Source organism: Megalops cyprinoides, chromosome 3, assembly GCF_013368585.1.
Source record: "Megalops cyprinoides isolate fMegCyp1 chromosome 3, fMegCyp1.pri, whole genome shotgun sequence".
In the NCBI taxonomy this organism is placed as follows: Eukaryota; Metazoa; Chordata; class Actinopteri; order Elopiformes; family Megalopidae; genus Megalops; species Megalops cyprinoides.
The window spans coordinates 43,756,914-43,776,344 of NC_050585.1; the positions used below are offsets into that span (position 1 = coordinate 43,756,914).

Here is a 19,431-nt window from a genome sequence, read left to right on the forward strand (position 1 = left end):
TTCACTCAGCTTCCCCATTTGACTTGTACTTCAGATATTTTGATATGCATAGAAGAGTGATTCTGGAAACACTTTTCACAGGTTTGCATACATGCATACATTTGTTACCAGTAATAAACACATAAAACATTTCAAACTCAACACTGATCTCTTCATCTACATTTGTTACAAAATTCAGCATAAAGTCATAATTGCCATGGCAACATACAGTACATTAAAGTCAAGATCAAGATCATTAGATTATTCATGCAACCTACAGTCGCTTCAACATACGGATTTGACATACAGATTACAAGGTGTACAATATATTACAAAATGAGCAATAGGATGCATTACAAAAGCAGTTAATCTCCACCTAAACCACACCATTTTATTGAGAAAAAATAGTTGTTTCTCAATAAAATGGTGCTTTCATGTTACAAGCACACCATGTCATTAACGAGTAAAAATCAGATATTCTCCATATACCAGTATATACATATTAACAAAAATAGCTCTGCCACTCCAGGTATTGGTGTCAGTATGATGAAAATTCTGGCCACATTTCCTCTTAACCATACAAGGCACTATTCCAGACAAATGATATCTCTATTCTATTCTCTATTCTTGTAACTGCCTTGTGATTTTTAAAATCATTCTTAATTTGAAAACACAGTGGTTTCCACAATGCTCTGTGTATACAATGGTGAAAATAGACAAAGATGACAGAGAAGAAGGAAATAAAAGTACAAAATAGTCCAAGTCTAGCCATGTACTGTGTGGTCATATTCAGTAATATTTTATTTCTTCTCTTTTTAAAAGTCACTGTGGATGGGTGTCTGGCACATGAATAAGAGTAAATGTAAATCATGTTTAAGTGAGATTACACCATGAGGACCAGCATCTTCATAGCCCTTATGAGGCTCAATCCCATCCTGACCTGCATCACCATGGCTATATGACCCTCATATATGATAAACCCTCAATTATGAAATTTACGTGGATGTCAAAAGTCTCTAGCAATATTAATAAGCACTGACAATGTGGCTGAATATGGAAAATGGATCCTGGCAGTCTCTTCATAAACTCTGAGGCCTCTGCTCCATTCTCATCAGGTCATTGGGAAGTGCAGAGAAGCTGGCCGATACTCCTCCAATAAACAAGTAAATAAACAATAAAAACCAAACTACAAAACGAAGGAAACCAGCCTATACACAAACAGCAGCAGAGACAAGGTGAGCCTCCCCTGCTCTCAAGCCACACCTGTATTTAACCACCTTTCAATTAGCAAGGTGTGGCTCTTTATCCAATCGGATGGTTCCCCTACAAATTGCCAACAGGTGAACACAATTAACAAATGATTGCCACACAACTGACATTTAATGACATCAATTAGTCCTTAGGGAGAGGCGGTTAAGGCTCTCCTTCACAGGAAGACTGCGGGTAAAGATATTGTAGAACCTTTAAAAGTGCTTTTAGACATCACAGACAACACAGAATGTGAAGAACGTGACAGAAAGGTCATCAGAGAACTAGCTGCAGAGCTAGCGAAGGATTGCTTTCTACAACGAAACAGGTTTGTATCAGACTGACATCTAGATGCATCTGTCATGGTCTCTCCTGATTCTGGTGTGGACGGTGCCATATTGGTTACAGAATATGATCTCTGCGCATAGCTGGTGATGGGATTTGAAGCAGGATGTGCAGGAAAGCTTTTATCAGCAGTCTCTGGAAAGGAGCCTGTGGTTGAGCTCGGTGCTGCAGTGGTCTCAGGAGTGCTTGTTGCAGGGCTCTTTGTGCCCTTTTTATTATTCCCTATAGAGGGAAGCCATGAACTAAGCCTTTTCTTCCAGCTGATCTTGTTGCTTTGTTCACATGGGCCAGGCAGTCCTTCACTGCCTGTGTCAGAGGAGCCTGGACATTTCTCTTTCTTCTCTCTGGTCTTAATCTGGGCTGGAACGGCTTCCTTTGAAGCTGCTGCTGCCCCTTCCATGCTGACTTCCCAGGGGCTGTCCGCTGGCATGACACAGGAATAAACTCACATTAGAATTCCTGCACAACACAGACACTGCTGTTTAGAGGTGATTTTCAAGGGTTTAGTGGGATTAATTTTTATTTGTCAGTTTTTTTTCTCTGCTGTTCTAGAGTTACAGTTTTGATGGTTTTGCTATTGGTACTTTGCAATAATGTCTGATCATGCAAACACACGTGATACAGAGATATCCTGGATAGTAAACTAGCTATGAATGCTGTACTCATGATGCAACCAATAATATTACCAGCCTTGATACCAACAGGACCACAGTCACATAATTCATAATGTATGAAAATGATACATTGTAGAATATCCATACCAATCAAAAATGTTTGGTGTTCATATCTAGAGCATGGTGCACCCATGAACTCTACAGTATTAAAGACAGTAGTGTGCATGATCAGTGACTGAGCACTTACTTTTACACTCACTAATGGAAGGGAGGTGTTCTGAGCTCCTTCTCCTCAAAGGAGGCACTGCTTCACGCTCTTTCAGTGGCTCTGTCATCACGTGTTTTGGGTCTACTTTATGTTCACCACATCCCAGTTTCAGGATGTCCATTCCTTTGATGTTCTCACTGTGTTGGTTATTGGAATCATTCTTCTTGTAACCATCTTCAAGACCATCCTCGCTCCTTGCAGTCACATCCTGCTCTACCTTGTCTTCATTAGTGTTGCTGCTTCTGAGAGCTTGAGGCTCCACATCACGGACATTAGAGGACTCTTGTATCATGCACCTGCCTTTAGAGGGCGCTGGTCCCTCTTCCCTCACTAAACAACAAGCAACACAACAATACACTCTTTTACACTGATACTGAACTTTTGATAAAAACTGCAGGTGTCCATCATTTCTAATTGATGCTGACATTCTAGAATTTATTTATCACTGCTGTAGAAGTTACCATTTACTTTTACCTCAGTAGCTAGAGTGGTAGGCAAGTAGTAATGCAAATGGGCTACCCACTGTGTGCTCTCCAAGAGAGGAGACAGCTTCAGTGGGTAACACATCTCTTCAGTAGTCACCTATCAAGTGAACTGAAACTCACAGGAACTAGGGTGAATGGCCTGCCTACTTATTTCATTTTCTTTTTCAGGAATTAATATATGTAAATATGTAAATTATTGCCATTTTGGTAAATTTCAATATTTCTGATTTGCATTAAAACATTTTAAATGTATTTGCAATATTTCCTTGGACCAAGCAACATTCTCATTGTATTACAACACATTTCATTTTCATGTGTTAAATTATTGTTAAATTATTCACTGAAACATGTAAACAGGAAAATAAATCTTAAAAATCCATAACTTACTGTTGGGTGGCAGGATGGGAAGACTACTTGTCTTTCTGGCAGGAATCACATAATCACACAGCCTTTGCATCACAGGGGTTGACTCCATCCCTGGATTCTTCCCTAAAGCTTGTTGAAGTTTATTTATCTTTGTCTCTCTCTCCTCAATGTCCTTTCTCATTTGTCTTAATTTCTCCTCATACATTTCTCCTCGCTGTTCAATCTGTCTCTGAAGCTCTTCTCTTTGCTGTTCTTTCTCAGTCATTGTTTTTTCTAGTCTCTGTCTCAGATCCACTATTGCTGTCTCAAGCTCTTCTCTTTGCAGTTCTTTCTCACTCATTGCTTTTTCTAGTCTCTGTCTCAGCTCCAGTATATGTCTCTCCATTCCCTCACACATTTTTTGAAGTGTGTGAATGTCTAGAGTAGCAGTGAAGCACTGACCATTGATGTTTGCCACCATCTCTATTTTTCTGAGGAGCTCTGCTACCTGAGTGTCATCACTTCTGTCCTTGTTGTTGAAAACATGATATCTGTACCTACATTTCTTCACTATCTTCTGGAGTGATTTCCCATCTTTCTTTAAGTACTTCTCAATGGTTGTGTTTGTTAGCTTGTCTCCCCTGGTGAACAGCACTATAGTGTGTCTCCAGACTGTTTCTCCAAACTGCCTCAATTGTTCCTCTATTGTTTCAATTTTAATGTATTTGAAAGCACCAATCTCAAAGACCAGAATGAAAGCATGTGGTCCTGGGGAGCAGAGAGACACACTCTTCATGATCTCCTCTTTAACCTCTTCTGAAATGGATTCAGTGAAGTATCCCTCCATACCTGGTGTGTCGATTACAGTAACCTGCCTGCCTGAAACTACGCCCTCTCTCCTCTCACACTGCACAGTTTTTCTCCCTACTGTAAAAGCCTCTCTGCCCAGGATGGTGTTTCCTGTGGAACTCACTCCAGCCCCTCTCATCCCCAGCAACACAATCCTTGTCTCTGAGTGATATGAGGGTTTCCCTGCAAGAACAAAACAAGGTTTATTCCTCTTCTAAAAATCATTTAATTATTGATATAGTCATCTGCATTTAAGTTAAACTTATGCCTATACATTATACTATGATCATATATATGCTTCCAAAAAGAATTTATATGGGGCAGTTGATTCCATTGTCTGAAAAAGTTTGATCCGAATAAATGCAGACTTACCTTCTATTTGATCCAAAAGTAGATTTTTTTTAGACTTCGACTGTTAATCTAAAAACTTTACTTCCTTGTCAAATCAAAACTATAACTGTCCATTTTCCATATGAATCACAATGCAGGTAAATAACACTATATTTTTCACATGATTTTCACTTCAACATTTCAAATAGCTGTCAGTTTTGTGGTCAGGACTTCTTGCTTGATGTAGAGTAGGATTCATGAGGCTACTCTGTTTACTCTATCAGGAATGTGTATGTTTCCACAAACTTGCAAAAATTCTAAACTACAGTAAATGCAAATCTACATATTAAAATTTTTGAGTTGCAGGATAAAGAGACATAACTCACATGTACAAATATTCATTATTATTTATTTCACATATTTGCTTAGCTGACACCAGAGCAAATTAAATACATATAATCCATTTATATAGCTGGATCTTTAGTGAGGCAATTCAAGTTTAGAACCTTGTTCAAAGGTACAGCAGCAGTGTCCCACCTTGAAACAGAACCAACAAACGTTTGGGCTGCTGTGCCTTCTCCTTGCCACTACCCCATACTACTGTACAAGTATTACAGAGCTGAATAAAAATGTCTAACATCCATGTTTGAATTTACAAACACCCTAACCAGCTCCACCATTTATACAATTTTTATACAATTTTACTATGCTTTGCTAATCCTTTGAGGATTATTTGTATCAAAAATCCATCACATGTATAGCACACATAGATTGATTTAACCTATTTTAGTCAATCTGAAGATGCTGAATTGAGCCAAATTGTTGTTATAAGAATACATGGATTTGTTTCTCTGAGAAATGGTGGATAACATGTATGCATGATTTGTAATCTTAGATCAATATCTATTCTTAAAACTTTTGGTTTTATGGTTAAAGTTATGATACGTGCTTTCCCTGCTTTCAACCAACCGTCATTCTAAAATAAGACATTTTTGTAAACATCCCAATCGCCACCAAGCATGTTGATATTCATCACCAAGAAATACATTATATACAAATGTAGGGTTGATCAATACAAAAGGTTCTTACAATGATGGCTTTATGAACTCACCACAATAAGAGTCTGAAACTCCAGCTGCCATCTCTCTTGCTTTCTCTCAGTCCTTCACCCAGGACCCCTTAATAAAACACGTCTCCAACACCTTTACACAAAACAAATGAAATGACATTCAGTCCTCACTGATTTTTTAACTTTTGCATGTACATCGCAATGCAACACATAACCAAAACCAATTAATCTAATGCAGGTTGATGCTGATACTGAACTCAAATGAATAAACTTTCCGAGATGGAAAACTACTACTTAATTTCAACTGAGTTATATGTTATACCTTGAAGTGAAAAAGTAAATCTACTTTTTTCAGCCAAATGGTAGGATTGAATTCATTTCTATAATCAGATTTGATAGAATGATAATTTAAAAGGATGATTTTTCCTCTAGCCCACAAATACACACACTTGTTGGTGCTGCAGAATTCTAAATTTCTGCTGCATTCTGGATATTACAGCAGATGTTGACGTGCCACCTCCACGCCCAAATTCGCATGCCACATTAAGTGTTGCCAGCTGTCAAATTCCAATATGAACCTGAGATTACATGTTTGTTAGTCTAAATCACACCTTGAAGCTATTCTGAAGGTTGCACTTAATTCTAGTAAAATTTAAAGTACATCCACACTTGGCTTTTGGTAACTAAGCTGCGCTGGTAGAGTAACCTGTTGTGTTATGTACAGAATTAACAAAGTTCCTTGGAATTGCTTTTGGTCTTTTGAGCTTGTAATTTTTGTACACTTACATTGTTGTTTGTACGTTAAAAGCGCGTTAGGCTACTCAAGAACATCTATTCAGCATAAATAGATTAAAGAAAATAGATAGTTACTTACAAATAGCCTACTCCAGATGCATTCGGTTAATGCAACAGTACTTCAGAAGTTCAGTTCAGATTTTCCACTATTTAAACAATGCATAAAAAGCATATATCAAAATAACGAACAGACGAACACAAGTGAAATCTAAGCTTGTAACAACCTTGATCTGATCAGGAAAAAAATCTTGTAATTGACCTTTCATCTGACTAGGTGCGTTATCGCTAGCAGCGTATATTGGCTATTAACGCTTACCACCACTTATTTGGCCAGTTTAAAATGAAAGGGCGAAGGTTTCATAATTTTGCTGTATATGAAATAAAATAAATTATTATTATTATGGTGTAAACTGCACAGACACAACGGGAAATGTAGCATTTGATGAAATAAAATAGCGGTAACTTAAAGCGCAAATGCATTTCTTATGACAGGCGATAAGGGTACCTGCGCCACCGCCATTGCTGCACCCACTTGAACTTTGTCACTGAATAGTATTACTTACAATATAGAAGAGGCTAGTTACTTACCAATAGCCGATTCCACGAACATTCAGTTAATTCAACAGTAGTTTAGTACTTCGATTCATGATTTAAACATTGCATAAAAGCTTAGGCTACATCAAGATAGCGAATAAACAGACGTAACCGAATGCTACACTTTTAATTGAACTTTGGTCTGACCAGGTGAAGTTGCCTTATCGCAGGCAGTGTCATTCTATTGGCTATTACCCTTACTGACACTCAGTTTAAAAATAAGCCAGCGACTTTCAAACAGGCCAGTTTTAAAATGAGCGGGGAAACTCCGTGTGTCTTTAAGAAACAGCAAGCCTGTTGTAGTTTTCACGAATGACAATATCACCGTTGGGTCTAGAATGGTTCGCCTCCCAAAAAACATCCAACCAAAGTCGGTCTTATGGTTGGAAAAAGACCATTGATGAAAGACGCCAACGAAGGCTGACAGACAGGTCAGCTAACAACTGAGTACAACAGTGGTACCGAAGGTGGCATGTCAGAACACATAACTTTATCCACCACCACAAAGCACTGGAGTCAACATGGGCCAACATCCCTGTGCTGTACCTTCCCACCTTGTTGAGTCCATGCCCTGAAAAATTCAGGCTGTCCTGAGGGCAAAAGAGGAACTAATCAACTATGAACTAGGCATACCTAATACAGTGGCCTCTCTATTACATGTATATCATTTCATAATTTTGCTGGATATTCAATTCAATTAAATTTTATCTGTATAGCGCTTTTTACAACACAAGTTGTCATAAAGCAGCTTTACATTGTTCCCAGGCCGGAGACCCCCTGAGAGCAAGCCTAAGGCAACAGTGGCAGGGAAAAGCTCCCTAATTAACAGGAAGAAACCTTGAGCAGAACCCGGCTCAGAGGGGGAGCCCATTTGCTTCTGGCCAGCACTGGGCAGAATTAGAGAGAAACTTAAAGTTGTACAATGTACTTTAAGACATTTGAGTTTGATAAAACAGTAGTAATTAACAACAGAGTAATTATAAAAGGCAAGACCCTGCACTGTTTAGAGACAATGATAATAAGCTTTGGCTTAATTTTTTGATGCACTTTTTTGTGCAGAAAACACTTGCCAATCACATGGTGTGTGTGTGTGTGTGTGTGTGTGTGTGTGTGTGTGTGTGTGTGTGTGTGTGTGTGTGTGTGTGTGTGTGATTTTCACACTGAATGCTCAAATTAATTTTCAGTCCTGCCAGTCAGCACTGAGGAGAAGCTCAGCTGAGCTGCCTTTGCATTCCCCCAGCTTTGACAAACCTTGCAGCTTTTTTTTTTTTAGCTCAATTCTTTACACTTCACCCAACCATGCATCCCTTTGCATCAGGCCATGCATTAACTTCAACTTGATGTCCCTTGATTGCAGGTGATTCAAAAAAAACACATGTAATGTTATATCAGTTAAACAATTGCAACTTTATTATCAAAGAGCTTTGTTCTCAGAGGTATTTTTTTAGTAGAGGTAACGTTATACCTGTACTTTTAATATGCTCATTATGCATACAAAATAAATGAGACATATTTGAATGCTTGCAGTATGTTCTTGTGCTGGGCTCTTATCTTTGATGCATTTACATCTCTTGATCCCTTGACCTAGACACACCAAATGTGACTCCTAGGTTTTTTGCAGTATGTTCACATTGGCATGTGCAGAGGAGGCAAAGAAAACTGGATGCTGAATGCTGAAACTGCCCTGCAGTGTTTGCATGGACCCAAACAGTGCTATTTTTTTTTTTTTTTTTTTTTTTACAGCAATTGGCTATGATGTCATTAGCCTGGAACCAATCAAGTAGTGCAGGGAAGATTCAGTGCATTTCATGTTATGTTGTCTTGTCATACACAAACAAATCAGGTGGGGTATCAATGCAATGCTAAATGTAGCACTAAGTCACACTGCTACCCACACCATCCAACGCCTTTGATGGACTCATATTGGACTCATTTATCCATTCATTCATTTATATAAAAATTGTGTATACATTTACTTTAATGTATAAATTCCAAAAGAAAGCACAAAGATCATAACAAAGATGTTTTAAGTTGCATATGCCTCAAGGGTGATATGAGGTGCTATTTGGTTTTGAAACTGTACACTTGAGTAAGCTCCTTATATGCACCGATTGTGTCTTCAAGATAAATGGACCAAAACTGGAGATCAACAGTTGACAGTGTTGGAAAGCACATGCATTGCATGCACTGAGAAAGAAAATAACAATCAAAAAATCAGGAAAAAAAATGAAATGTTAATATATGCTGTGTTGAGACCATTCACAGAAATTTGTTTTGTAAAAGAAAACTAGATAACAATCAGATATCTCAAAATATCCTGACTTTACAGCTATGGTGAATAGTTAGTAATAAAACAGTGAATTCATTTTGTCTCATGTTATAAACTCAACCTTTGGAGCCTGGAGTTGTGAAACTGCATTCTCACTTAACAGGTGCTGTTCCAGGTCTCTCCAGTAATAAAATGGAGTAATTATGAAACAGAAACCCATTCTTAATGTGGCAGGTTCAGCTGCCACCTTGTGGATAGATAGTGTTGCAGTTCTATGGCTATTTCAGCCTGTAGGGCTGTTGAGTCTCATTAGCTGACACAAATTGGGAAACCCCTTCTGTAGTGTAGAAGTAAGATGCAGAGAAATATGAATGCTAGATTTCATTTGAGTCTTTTTTTGTAATTGTCAGATATATTTAATTAGAGATATGGGTGTTTATATACCTAAATGTGCACAATATTAATCTTTTTATGCTGTTGAGATACAAATACTCATGTAATCAAACAAACTACTTTAGACATTTGGTAACATAATCCTCTTAGATCTGTGCCATGCACAGGGAGCCAAAAACATTGCTGTGTAAAAAACAAAAACTAAGTTTCATTCTCTTGAGGTTAAACAGTGTTTCGGGCTTCACAGCATTAGAGTGTTTTCTTAGCTGGGGCTGCACATTATTGAAACAAAGTATTCAAAGTAGTTTATACAGCTGTGGCGTACAAAGGTCCTCACACTGAATTAGGTAGTTTCAATTCCTCATTGTGTTATTCGCAGAACACTAACCCTCCTCTAATATTTAGATGTATATTAACAGATTGCAGAGTGCAATTGCCAAGCTGAAGTTTTCCTTGGGTGGATTTAAAATGAATTCCCATCACTCTAAAATCGACCCTTAAGGTACAAAAATATCTGACATTTAAAATGCAAGGGTACAAAAATTGACTCCCATGATTTTTCTACTGTAATAAGTGCTCCAATATTAAGCAGTCAATATTCATGTTTAGGCAATGTAACGAATACTGTTTCTTCGTATAAACTGATAGCATAGTGAATGCCATTGACAGCAGCTGTGTGGTGTAGTGGTAAAGAGCAGAGCTTCTAACCGAAAGGTTGCTGGTTTGATTCCCCACTGGGCCATTGCTGTTGTACCCTTGGGCAAGGTACATAACCTGCAATTGCCTCAGTAAATCTGCAGCTGTATCAATGGCTTACATATAAAATCATGACCTATGTAGGTTGCTCTGGGTAAGAGTGTCTGCTAAATGTCAATGTAGTAATGACAGTAATGAAAGTAATGTAATGATATAAGTTGTAAATGGACAGATCAAGCTATTTCCAGTGCATAATTTATTTCCTAAGCAGACTGCCTTTTCAAGAGTGACATACAGTACATAGCCTCTTTTAAAAAAAATTATATGCTTATACAGGTGAATATCTATTAAGTATCATTCATACTCTGCAACAACAGAGTTCCCCCAGTGTTATGAGCCTGCATCCTTTTGATTTGCAAGGCACTTTCCCTGCTCACAGTGCCACACGTATAGATCATATAGCAATTTGTATGGGTCGAACTGTGCTTTGTGTACCAATGGTCAAACCCTTTGGGCACCCACTCTATTTTGGGTCGCCAACAGCTCTATAATCTCTATTATGACAAAAATATTAGGAGTCAACTTCAAACCTGTTTCTTGACCTTCAGCTTTATTGTAACGTGCCGTTGGGCAGAAAACAGAGAAGAAAAGCCAGTAGCGAATCATCCCGGAAGTATAATACGGATGGTAGGCTTCCCTCCAGTATAATCATTTATTAAGTGCCGCACAAGGAATGCACCCATTCGGCTAGAACACTTCGGCTGTAATGTTTTAGTGCATACAACAGGCTCCCGACTCACCAGCCATTTTTTTTTTACATTGAAGGATCCGCCCATGCATTTTCTGATTGGCTCCGCGGTAGCTCGGATACCTTTGCAATTTCTTTTGCTACGGGGGTGAAGTACGCGCAAAAGCTGGCCGCCGGTGGGTTGAAGTTTGCTACAAGAGAAATCTGTTTCAGGGAATATGCAGTGTTTTCCATTGTAAATTAGTGATTCAACTCGTAAAGGGATCTGCCGCGGTTAGGAGGAAAGTTCTGCGATCTCGGGAGGAAAACCGGGGAGAGATTCAAAGGGAACTGCCAGGTATGTTTATGAAGCGTGTCAGGTGTTTGTGGTATCGGCTGTACTTTTCTCATCAACGTGACATAGTTTCGGTCGTCAACGGTTCAGTGGCAAGGACAGGATTATTAGTGGAGATAGAGTGTCCAAACAAACCAACCTGGGGAATAACAGACTAGCTAACAAACTTTTGAACAAAACGCGAAAACATGTACGTAAACATGATCTTTCATTTAAGCGTGGCTTGCCCGCTACCTAGTTTAGCTGTATTAATCGCTACATAACTCATGATGAAATTCAAGTGTTGAGTAGTTTTCATAAAAGGAAAGTGAACAATCGCGAGTCTCTTTTGATCTGTACAAAATGAATGTAACTCCTTTGTTCTCCTTTAACTACTTTGGCGGGGATATGTTGGGAAAAGTATTTAACAATGCACAGTATAGACAGATTATGCTTTTGTAGTAGCCTATAGGTTATATATGACAATGATAACTTGTAACTAACGTTAATGGTAGTAGAAATCCATATGACTGGTAACTCGAACTCGGTGGGTCGTATCTTTAGAACACAGTATTTCTCTGTTACTGTTTTTCGAAATGACATACGGTTTATGATGCAGAACTTTATATAAGATTAAGACAACTGTTTTCAATAAGAATAAGAATAAGAATAAGGCTGTGAGCCGTACACTGACTTCATAGAACTCTTGGGTTACTTCTTTCCTGAATTAATTACAGAAATGTCTTTTTTCTTGTTCAGGTTGTATAGCATTACTCCACTTTCTAAAGTTTTCCGTCTGGTCTGTACACCTGCTTAATAGTGTAGCTGAAGGTGAACCATCTTAATTTCCTTAATTTTCTGTTTAATGTGCTAAAATGTCTGAGCGACAGCACACATTATCAGGACTTGTATTTTTATTCAGTGTATTTCTAGCCACATTGGGATATCTTGTTCATTCTAATAGCTTCAGCAATAGCATATTATTAATTTCCACACCATCTTTATATTCTTTTACAAAATTCATGTATCCCTGAGACAGAGCTTGGTGCATGCTATTTTTTCCACATGTAATGTCCTATTTATAAAGGAATGCAGTCACCTCAGAGTGCATTAAATAATGCAGGGTCCTCCTTTCAGCCTAATGACTCTTGCATGTTTAATTTAAAGTGGGAACAAAAATGACACTATTGTTGGGTGTTGTTTTGGAGGAAACCAGACACGGAGGTTTTGTCTCGGTGCTGAAACCTAATCGCTGATGTGGTGTGAACAGTGCCTCTCTGTATCAGCTCTGGCAGGAGCTGCAGCCTGTCGGAGTGTGGTCCTGCACCCGCACAGGTCTGTTTGGCTGAAGTCCGCCAGACACGGTCAGCATACGCACAGTTTGGTTAACTTATGTACAGCGTGGTCGCCACAGTCAAAGCATGGTCAAGTGATAACATGACCAACGCACAAACACATACATACAGTGCATACACACATACAGCATGGTCAACATCCAGACATTCAACGAAGTCAACACACACCTTGTTCAGTCAACATACATTCAAACACAGTCAACACATGGTCAACAAACAACACTGTCAACATACACATACACAAACAAAATGGTCAACATCCAAACACGAAACACGGTCACCACAGTTAGTGCACAACAAACAACGCAGTCAACACACAGACAACACCAACAAAGCATGCTCAATACAGTCAACTGAACCAATACCCGCTCAATTGATTCAGTAAAAGATTTTTCCCGTGGTGTCTTTCCTATTCCAAAAGTGATATCCCTAAGGCTTTTTTTAACATAAACAACAGTAGGTAGACATAGACATGTGTTATTATACAGGGGTGGCATGCTATCCTCTTAATCCCCTGTAGGTTTCAGGCAGAACTTACTGGCATGCATACTGGAAAAAGGCCATTTATGGGAGCAGCACTTGGCAGGCAGATTGACAGCCGTCATGTCAGATGCCAGTGCAGTAAGAGTCATGGCAGCCATGTTGCTTGCGAAGTTTCCTTTGGGGATGAGAGCAAACTTTTGATTATTGTAATAGCCAACCACTAGGTCAATGATTGTTGTCTTAGCAAAGGATAATGACCTGATTATATTAAAATAGTTCATTGATATTTTCAGCAGTGTCATTATTTACATAAAAAGAATGGATTTTTCAAACAAAAAGCTGAGGTTCAATTATTTGAATATTTGATCATGGGAGTCAAAAATATTTGAATATCACACACCTCTGAAATGCACATTTTTAGTTTACGTAACAATTGAAGGAACCTAAATTTGTGTATGTTCTCTTACACTCTCTAAATTCTCTCTGTGAGTACAATCTCGGATGTTGCTGCTGTCAGGAGTTAAATGCAAACTACTTCTGTCCCCATTGAGCCCGTGGCACTGTTTTCCACATAAATTCTTGGGAGTCGACCCCAGCACGGCTCATTGAAACATAGCTACTGAGGGTGCCCTGCAGACATGGAAATCCAAACGCGGCAAATGCGCTCTTTTTGGCGCACAACTGATTTGTTCCTTCATTAGCTAAACATGTGGTTACTGCTGTTCCATTGAACATTACTGTTCACTGACGTCCTAACGCTGGGTAAAATTCGACTACCTTCTCCGCTGCATATCATACCCAGATAACTCCTCCTTGGTGTTTCAGGAAGTCATGGCTTTTGAAATACCTGTATGCCCAATAAAAAACATCAGAAATGGTAAGAACAGAGTTGCAGCAGTCATGGCGAGTCGATGCCAGAAAGTGAAGCGGGAGTGTGTGCGTCTCTGGAGCTGATGACAGTGCTGACTCAGGCTCCTGCTTTGAAACCTGCAGGACAATGTGTAAAAATCTGTGTGTGTTGACAATGGAAAAGTACTGCGACTGCTTCCGTGGTGTTTTCCGATCTTGTCGCGTTGGTTTAGCGACACCCGTTCAGATCTGTGTTATGATTATCTGGTTTGACTGGAAACCTTGGAACAAAGGCCGTGCAGCCGAACGTGTGGCAGGTGAGCCGTGCATCATGGCGGACTAGCTGGCCTCCTGTTCTCCCCTCTCTCTCTCGTCAGCTGCCGGTTGTATGCCGTGCAGCGATCCCGCAGACTTGGCAGGCGCTGACTGTAATCAACTGCCATTAAATGTTAATGTCAAGAGCATGGAAATTTAATTTCAGCGGGTTAGGTTACGGGGTCCATGCGCAAATAGCGCTGTCAGAAGGACGTAATTCACAAGGACCATTTGGGTGACAGCACCTCCCTTTTGCAGGAGAATTGTCTTATAGGTAATGTCAGGACAAGGAGGCCTGGCAATACTGTTTGAGTAATACATTTTTGCATTATGATTTATGTATAGCTTCCCATTGTAAAATTTTATCCATTTATACAGCTGGGTATTTACTAAGGCAGTCTGGGTTAAGTACCTTGCCCAAGGGTACAGCAGCAGTGGCCCACCTGGGAATTGAACCAGCAATCTTTGGGTCACATGCCCTGCTCCTTAACCCTGCAACATTCTGATAATAGTGCATATCTGTATGGGCTCCCACATATCTTGTTTTATACTGTATTGCACTGGATCTTGTGCAGAGTATTAGCAGTGACCTGAGTTCCCATGGAACAAGGTGGCCCACCATGCTGGATCGTTACTGGACAGTGCCACCTCTGGCTGATGTTGATTGGCCGTGGCAGGGGCTCCACACACCGTGGGAACCTATTAGAATACATTAGAGAGTTTCTGTCTCAGGAAGTGATTAGGAATGACAGGGGTCTGCTGAAGGAGCGCTGGATGTCTGGCATTCCACGCAGGCTTGGTTGTGTGGATTAAGTCCACTCCGTGGGGATGGGGCATCGACTGCGCAGTTATCTCAGAAACACTCCACTGGTTACAAAGAGCTCACTTAAACACAGAAGGACTCTTTGTCTTTGTCATCTCTCCTCTGTGTCAGAACACAGACTCATCCAGCAAGCACTTGCACTTGCACTTGTACTTGTACTTGTACTGTATGTGGCACTCAGACATGGCTGTATCTTATTGTCACTTTTTTTGTTCTAATAGCAAAGGAAGCACTTTGAACTCACCTTGCATAAAATGCACAACCAGCTGCTGCCCAATCCTTAATTAGTGCCCTTCAGAAAGAGGAAAAATCCCATTTGAATTATATTAATGCTGTATTTTGTGCAAGTAGACCCACATTTCTCACATTGTTTCTCAGAGCTCTTCAGCAAGCCCGGGTAATCTGTTGAGCTGTGTGTCACGTGTAGGCCTATAGAGATGTAGCACCCTGTGTGTGTGTGTGTGTGTGTGTGTGTGTGTGAGGGGAGGGGGTTGGAGATGACACGCATCACAAAGAGCAACACAAAGAGAAACACAGAGCTTTGATTGGGCTTCCTCTCGGGGGTCAGGTGGTGCAGATTCTGTGAGAAGCTGCCAGGTTGAAAAATGTCCTGATTCAGTGCAGAGCTGGTGCGGAATTCACGCAGCCCGATCCAAGAGAGAGCAGCCATAGAATTCTGCCTGACTGCTCATTGGCTCCACCCCCGGTGACGGCTCAGCCAATCAGCAAAGGACCCTCTTGCTGTCTTTTTTTTTTCCCTGACTTTGGAATGTTGCTCTAGGGGTTCACCCACAGTTGAGACCCCTCCAATCCCAACCTCTGCTATGCACTGAGGAGCAGGCAAGGTACCGAGGACCGCGTTTCCTCCATGCTAACGAGGCGCTGCCTGGGGCGTTTCATTGGATTTGATGAAAAGGTGTCTGTGATGGTCTGTCACTGGTCCAGACAGTAGATAGCTGGGGTTGACGGAGCACAGTTGTTATAAGCTCATAAAAGGGGGTTTTTACAGTATATTGACTGGAGGGGCCTGAACTCATCACATAATCATTTTTCCTCCTGGTCTATTGTAAACACCACAAAACACCTGCGGTGCTGTTCATCTGGAGTCGCCTCCCGCGTATAAAACGCTATATTCATTTCTTTGTCCTTTCTCTCATCTGTTGGCATTCATTGCTCAGCTCCAGTGTCAGTCCTCCTCTCCCTTATGTCTTTCCTTTTGACGCTCTCTTTCCTCTGCTTTTTTTCCCCTAACTCCAAGCTACGAAGTAACAGTGCCACTCAAGGCAGTTTAATCCCCCTCCTTTCCTGTGTTTTTGTCCCTTGTTCTGTTTCAGGAGCCTCCCTTTACTTGTTGGCCACTGCATTCAAATGAAACCAGGGTAGCAGGCAGAAGGTAGTAGACAACCAGTGAACAGCATCCACTGCCTGTAGATAATGGAACCTGTTCTTTTTTTTGAAGCCAGCTGTGGCAGCTCCTGGTGTTTCGGCTTCAGCAGAAATCGTTTGCATTATTCTATGGGTAGAGACAAGGTAATTACAGCGCTAAGGTTTGAGCCGGAGAACTCCCCCACACTCGGAGTGGGAAGTGGGAGGAGCTGAGCGTTGCTTTACAGTTAGTTCAAAGTACAGTTGAACCAGAGCCTGAGAGAGGAGCCTAGGGGGCCGGGCAGGGGGGGGACGATGTGATGTCATGGCCCAGGAACGAAGGAATCCAGGGGATTAAAGGCAGTTTCGACCCATTTTTAACAATGCTTCGGAAGCCTGGCCTTGTGTGCAGGTACAGTAATTAGGGCAGCAGCAGGGGGGGGAGCACAGCGTTGGAAGCACTGGGTGGATGACCTTCACATTCCCCGCTGTGTGCCATCCATCAGGTAAGGGCTAACAGCCTCTGAAAGAGCCCCTTTCAGGACTGCATGCCTGCTCTGGGGCTGCAGGGTGCTTCTTTTGCAAGTCAAATCCAACCCGAGAACAGGCAAATTGGCCGAACATTTGCGTGTGTGTCCGTGTCTCTGCAGTAGTGTGTGTGTGTGTGTGTGTGTGTGTGTGTGTGTGTGTGTGTGTGTGTGTGTGTGTGTGTGTGTGTGTGTGTGTGTGTGTGTGTGTGTGTGTTGGACAATATGTCTGTGTCCTCTTGTTCCCCATGTGTCTTTTGGGAGTCAGCAATAGTTTTGGCATCCTCTGTTATGGGGGGTTGTAACTGTAACTGAAGTACTCAGAAATGATTTGATCATTGTCAAAATGTAATGACTGCAGCACAAGCATTTTTATGATGGCACCTGACCAGGCGACCCAGGTTTCCTGATTGTGCAGAGTTGAGATATCTTTTTATTGTACCACCTGGTCTTTTAAAGTAGAGCAAGATCTTCAGCTGATCTACAGACAGAAGTTAAGAGTGGCAAGAGTGCCTTCCTCAGCTGATCTGGGATCAGAAACAGACTTGCACTGAAACGTATCAACACTTTCCTGCAGTGGAACTGGGATTCCCCCGAACCTCATGTGCCAGTGCCTGGGATTTCTGGACCGGAGCATCCAAAATATCCACTCTGCAAGCCAGTGAATGTTTTAATTGTGCGACCTGCCAGCCATTAACTTGATCAAGGCGAAAAGGCGGGAGCTTCTGGGAGGTCAGTGGCTGGGTGAGAGAGCGAGAGACTCTGCTCCCCTGTGTGGTCCCTTCATGAGGTGTCAAATTCGGGCGGATTGATAGGGCGCGTTGGCGAGAGGGTTGTAGCTGGCTCAATGGGGTTCTTTGGTGATGAATAGGAGGAAAGGGGATAGGGGCGTGCTCCTTGATGAATGGGGAGTAAACCAGCGGGGGAAAAAAAATGACATGGTCTACCAGAGAAGAGGACAGCTTCCTCCCTAGCCATTTGGGCTAAATTTTTGTCCACCGTCCGATAAACTTTAGGTACACCAGTAAGCGCCGTAGCCAGATTCAACAGCGAAACCAACCTGACTTGCCACCAGAAGGTTTCGTCAATCCTAGGCGGGGCACTGTTTTTCTACGGTTTTCACGGTGCTTCCCCTGCAGTGCTTCAGTAAATATCCATCTGTATAAATGGGTACTGTGAACAGTGTATGCTTTGTAAGCCACCATGGACAAGGTTGTCTGCCAAGCAAATAATAACTCATAATAATTAACGCGTTCTTTGTGTTCTTATTTACCCCCCGGTCCAAACAAAAGCCAAACGTAATCATTCCTGGTTTCGTTGGGCGTTAAATCAATATCCCAGTGTTCTCACTTCCCCTTCACATGTAACTGCAGAGTTCATATTGTGATTGGATTTTGTGCTGATTTTGGAGTGGTTTGCTATTCTTAACGATGCATTTTTGGATTGTTAGCCATATTATTTGTGCATCTTCAGTGGCTTCCGAGTTCACTTCACTTCTATTGCTATTGACTTGCCATATTCATGGATTAAGATATTGTCCAGTTTGGTTTATTTCTCTGTGTTTGTGCTTATAACTTCCCTTGGACTGGTGATGAAAATAAGCTTATAGCTAAACCAAGGTATAGTGCATTCCAGTGTGAAAACGGTTGATGGTGAAACGTGTTCTGGGAAACCAGGAACTGGAGGCTGCACACACCCCGGAGGGGCAAGGTGGCCAACCGGTACTCGACAGCTGGGAAAAGACAAAAAGAATCCGCCCACTCCCTTTCTCCAGCTTTTCCTTGTGTTTGTTCACGATGACAAAGAAAGGTGATCACCCCCAGCTGCATATTTACACAGTCACCGTGACAAAAGCACTGGTAGGTCTGAGGACACTACAGTGGCTATTACAGTGGGCAGCCTCTTGTTTCCTTGTTTTCTCTCTCAAAAGCTGTGCTCTCTACCTGTGAGATGGCACTATGGTGTAGTGGTAGTGAGTTGGGCTCGTAACTGAAAGGTTGCCAGCTCAGTTCCCCCCTGGGGCACTGCCAGTGTACCCTTTGGCAAGGTACTTAACCCAAAAAATGCATAAGTAAATATCCAGCTATATAAATGGGTAACATGTAAAATTGTAACCTATGGTAGTTGCTCTGGATGAGGACATCTGCTGAACGACAAGTAAAGTAAATAATGGGTGTTACAGTGGGCAGCTTCTTGTTTCCTGTCCTAAAAGCTGTACCTCTGCACCTGGCAGGTAAACATCTCAATGCAATGATGGTGATGTGGCTGTGTTTGGCAATAGATGGGAAGCAACAGAGGGAGGCCTGAGAGTGGTTTGGGGGTGATGAATCTGTTATCATGGTGAGAGGGTCGTGAAGGTGTTTGGATGAACAGG

The 19,431-nt window shown here is 41.3% G+C and overlaps 2 protein-coding genes across 3 annotated transcripts in view; one reads left to right on the forward strand and one right to left on the reverse strand.

Annotated features, from left to right (window-relative positions):
- Window positions 1-1,405: 1,405 nt before the first annotated feature.
- LOC118774544 lies at window positions 1,406-7,031 on the reverse strand. The gene is made up of 6 exons (XM_036523893.1): window positions 6,916-7,031; window positions 6,407-6,473; window positions 5,575-5,665; window positions 3,327-4,316; window positions 2,434-2,784; window positions 1,406-1,995 (listed from the first exon to the last, which is right to left on the reverse strand). Exons 3-6 carry the CDS (start codon window positions 5,603-5,605, stop codon window positions 1,406-1,408), a joined length of 1,962 nt encoding a protein of 653 aa, XP_036379786.1. The 5' UTR covers window positions 5,606-5,665; window positions 6,407-6,473; window positions 6,916-7,031.
- Window positions 7,032-11,179: 4,148 nt separating this feature from the next.
- Window positions 11,180-19,431, forward strand: part of shroom1 (shroom family member 1) — a 28,366-nt gene continuing 20,114 nt past the window's right edge. For both annotated transcript variants that reach the window (XM_036525175.1, XM_036525176.1), the window contains exon 1: window positions 11,180-11,364. The gene's annotated coding sequence lies outside the window, so the exon portion shown is untranslated. The remainder of the gene's footprint in view (window positions 11,365-19,431) is intronic.

Coding starts and splice junctions, on each gene's coding strand:
- LOC118774544 (XM_036523893.1), bottom strand. CDS start 5,605: ATGGCAGCTGGAGTTTCAGACTCTTATTGTG. Junction 4,317..5,574: donor AGTTTCAGACTCTTATTGTG/GTGAGTTCATAA, acceptor TTGTTCTTGCAG/GGAAACCCTCATATCACTCA. Junction 1,996..2,433: donor TTCCATTAGTGAGTGTAAAA/GTAAGTGCTCAG, acceptor GTGTCATGCCAG/CGGACAGCCCCTGGGAAGTC.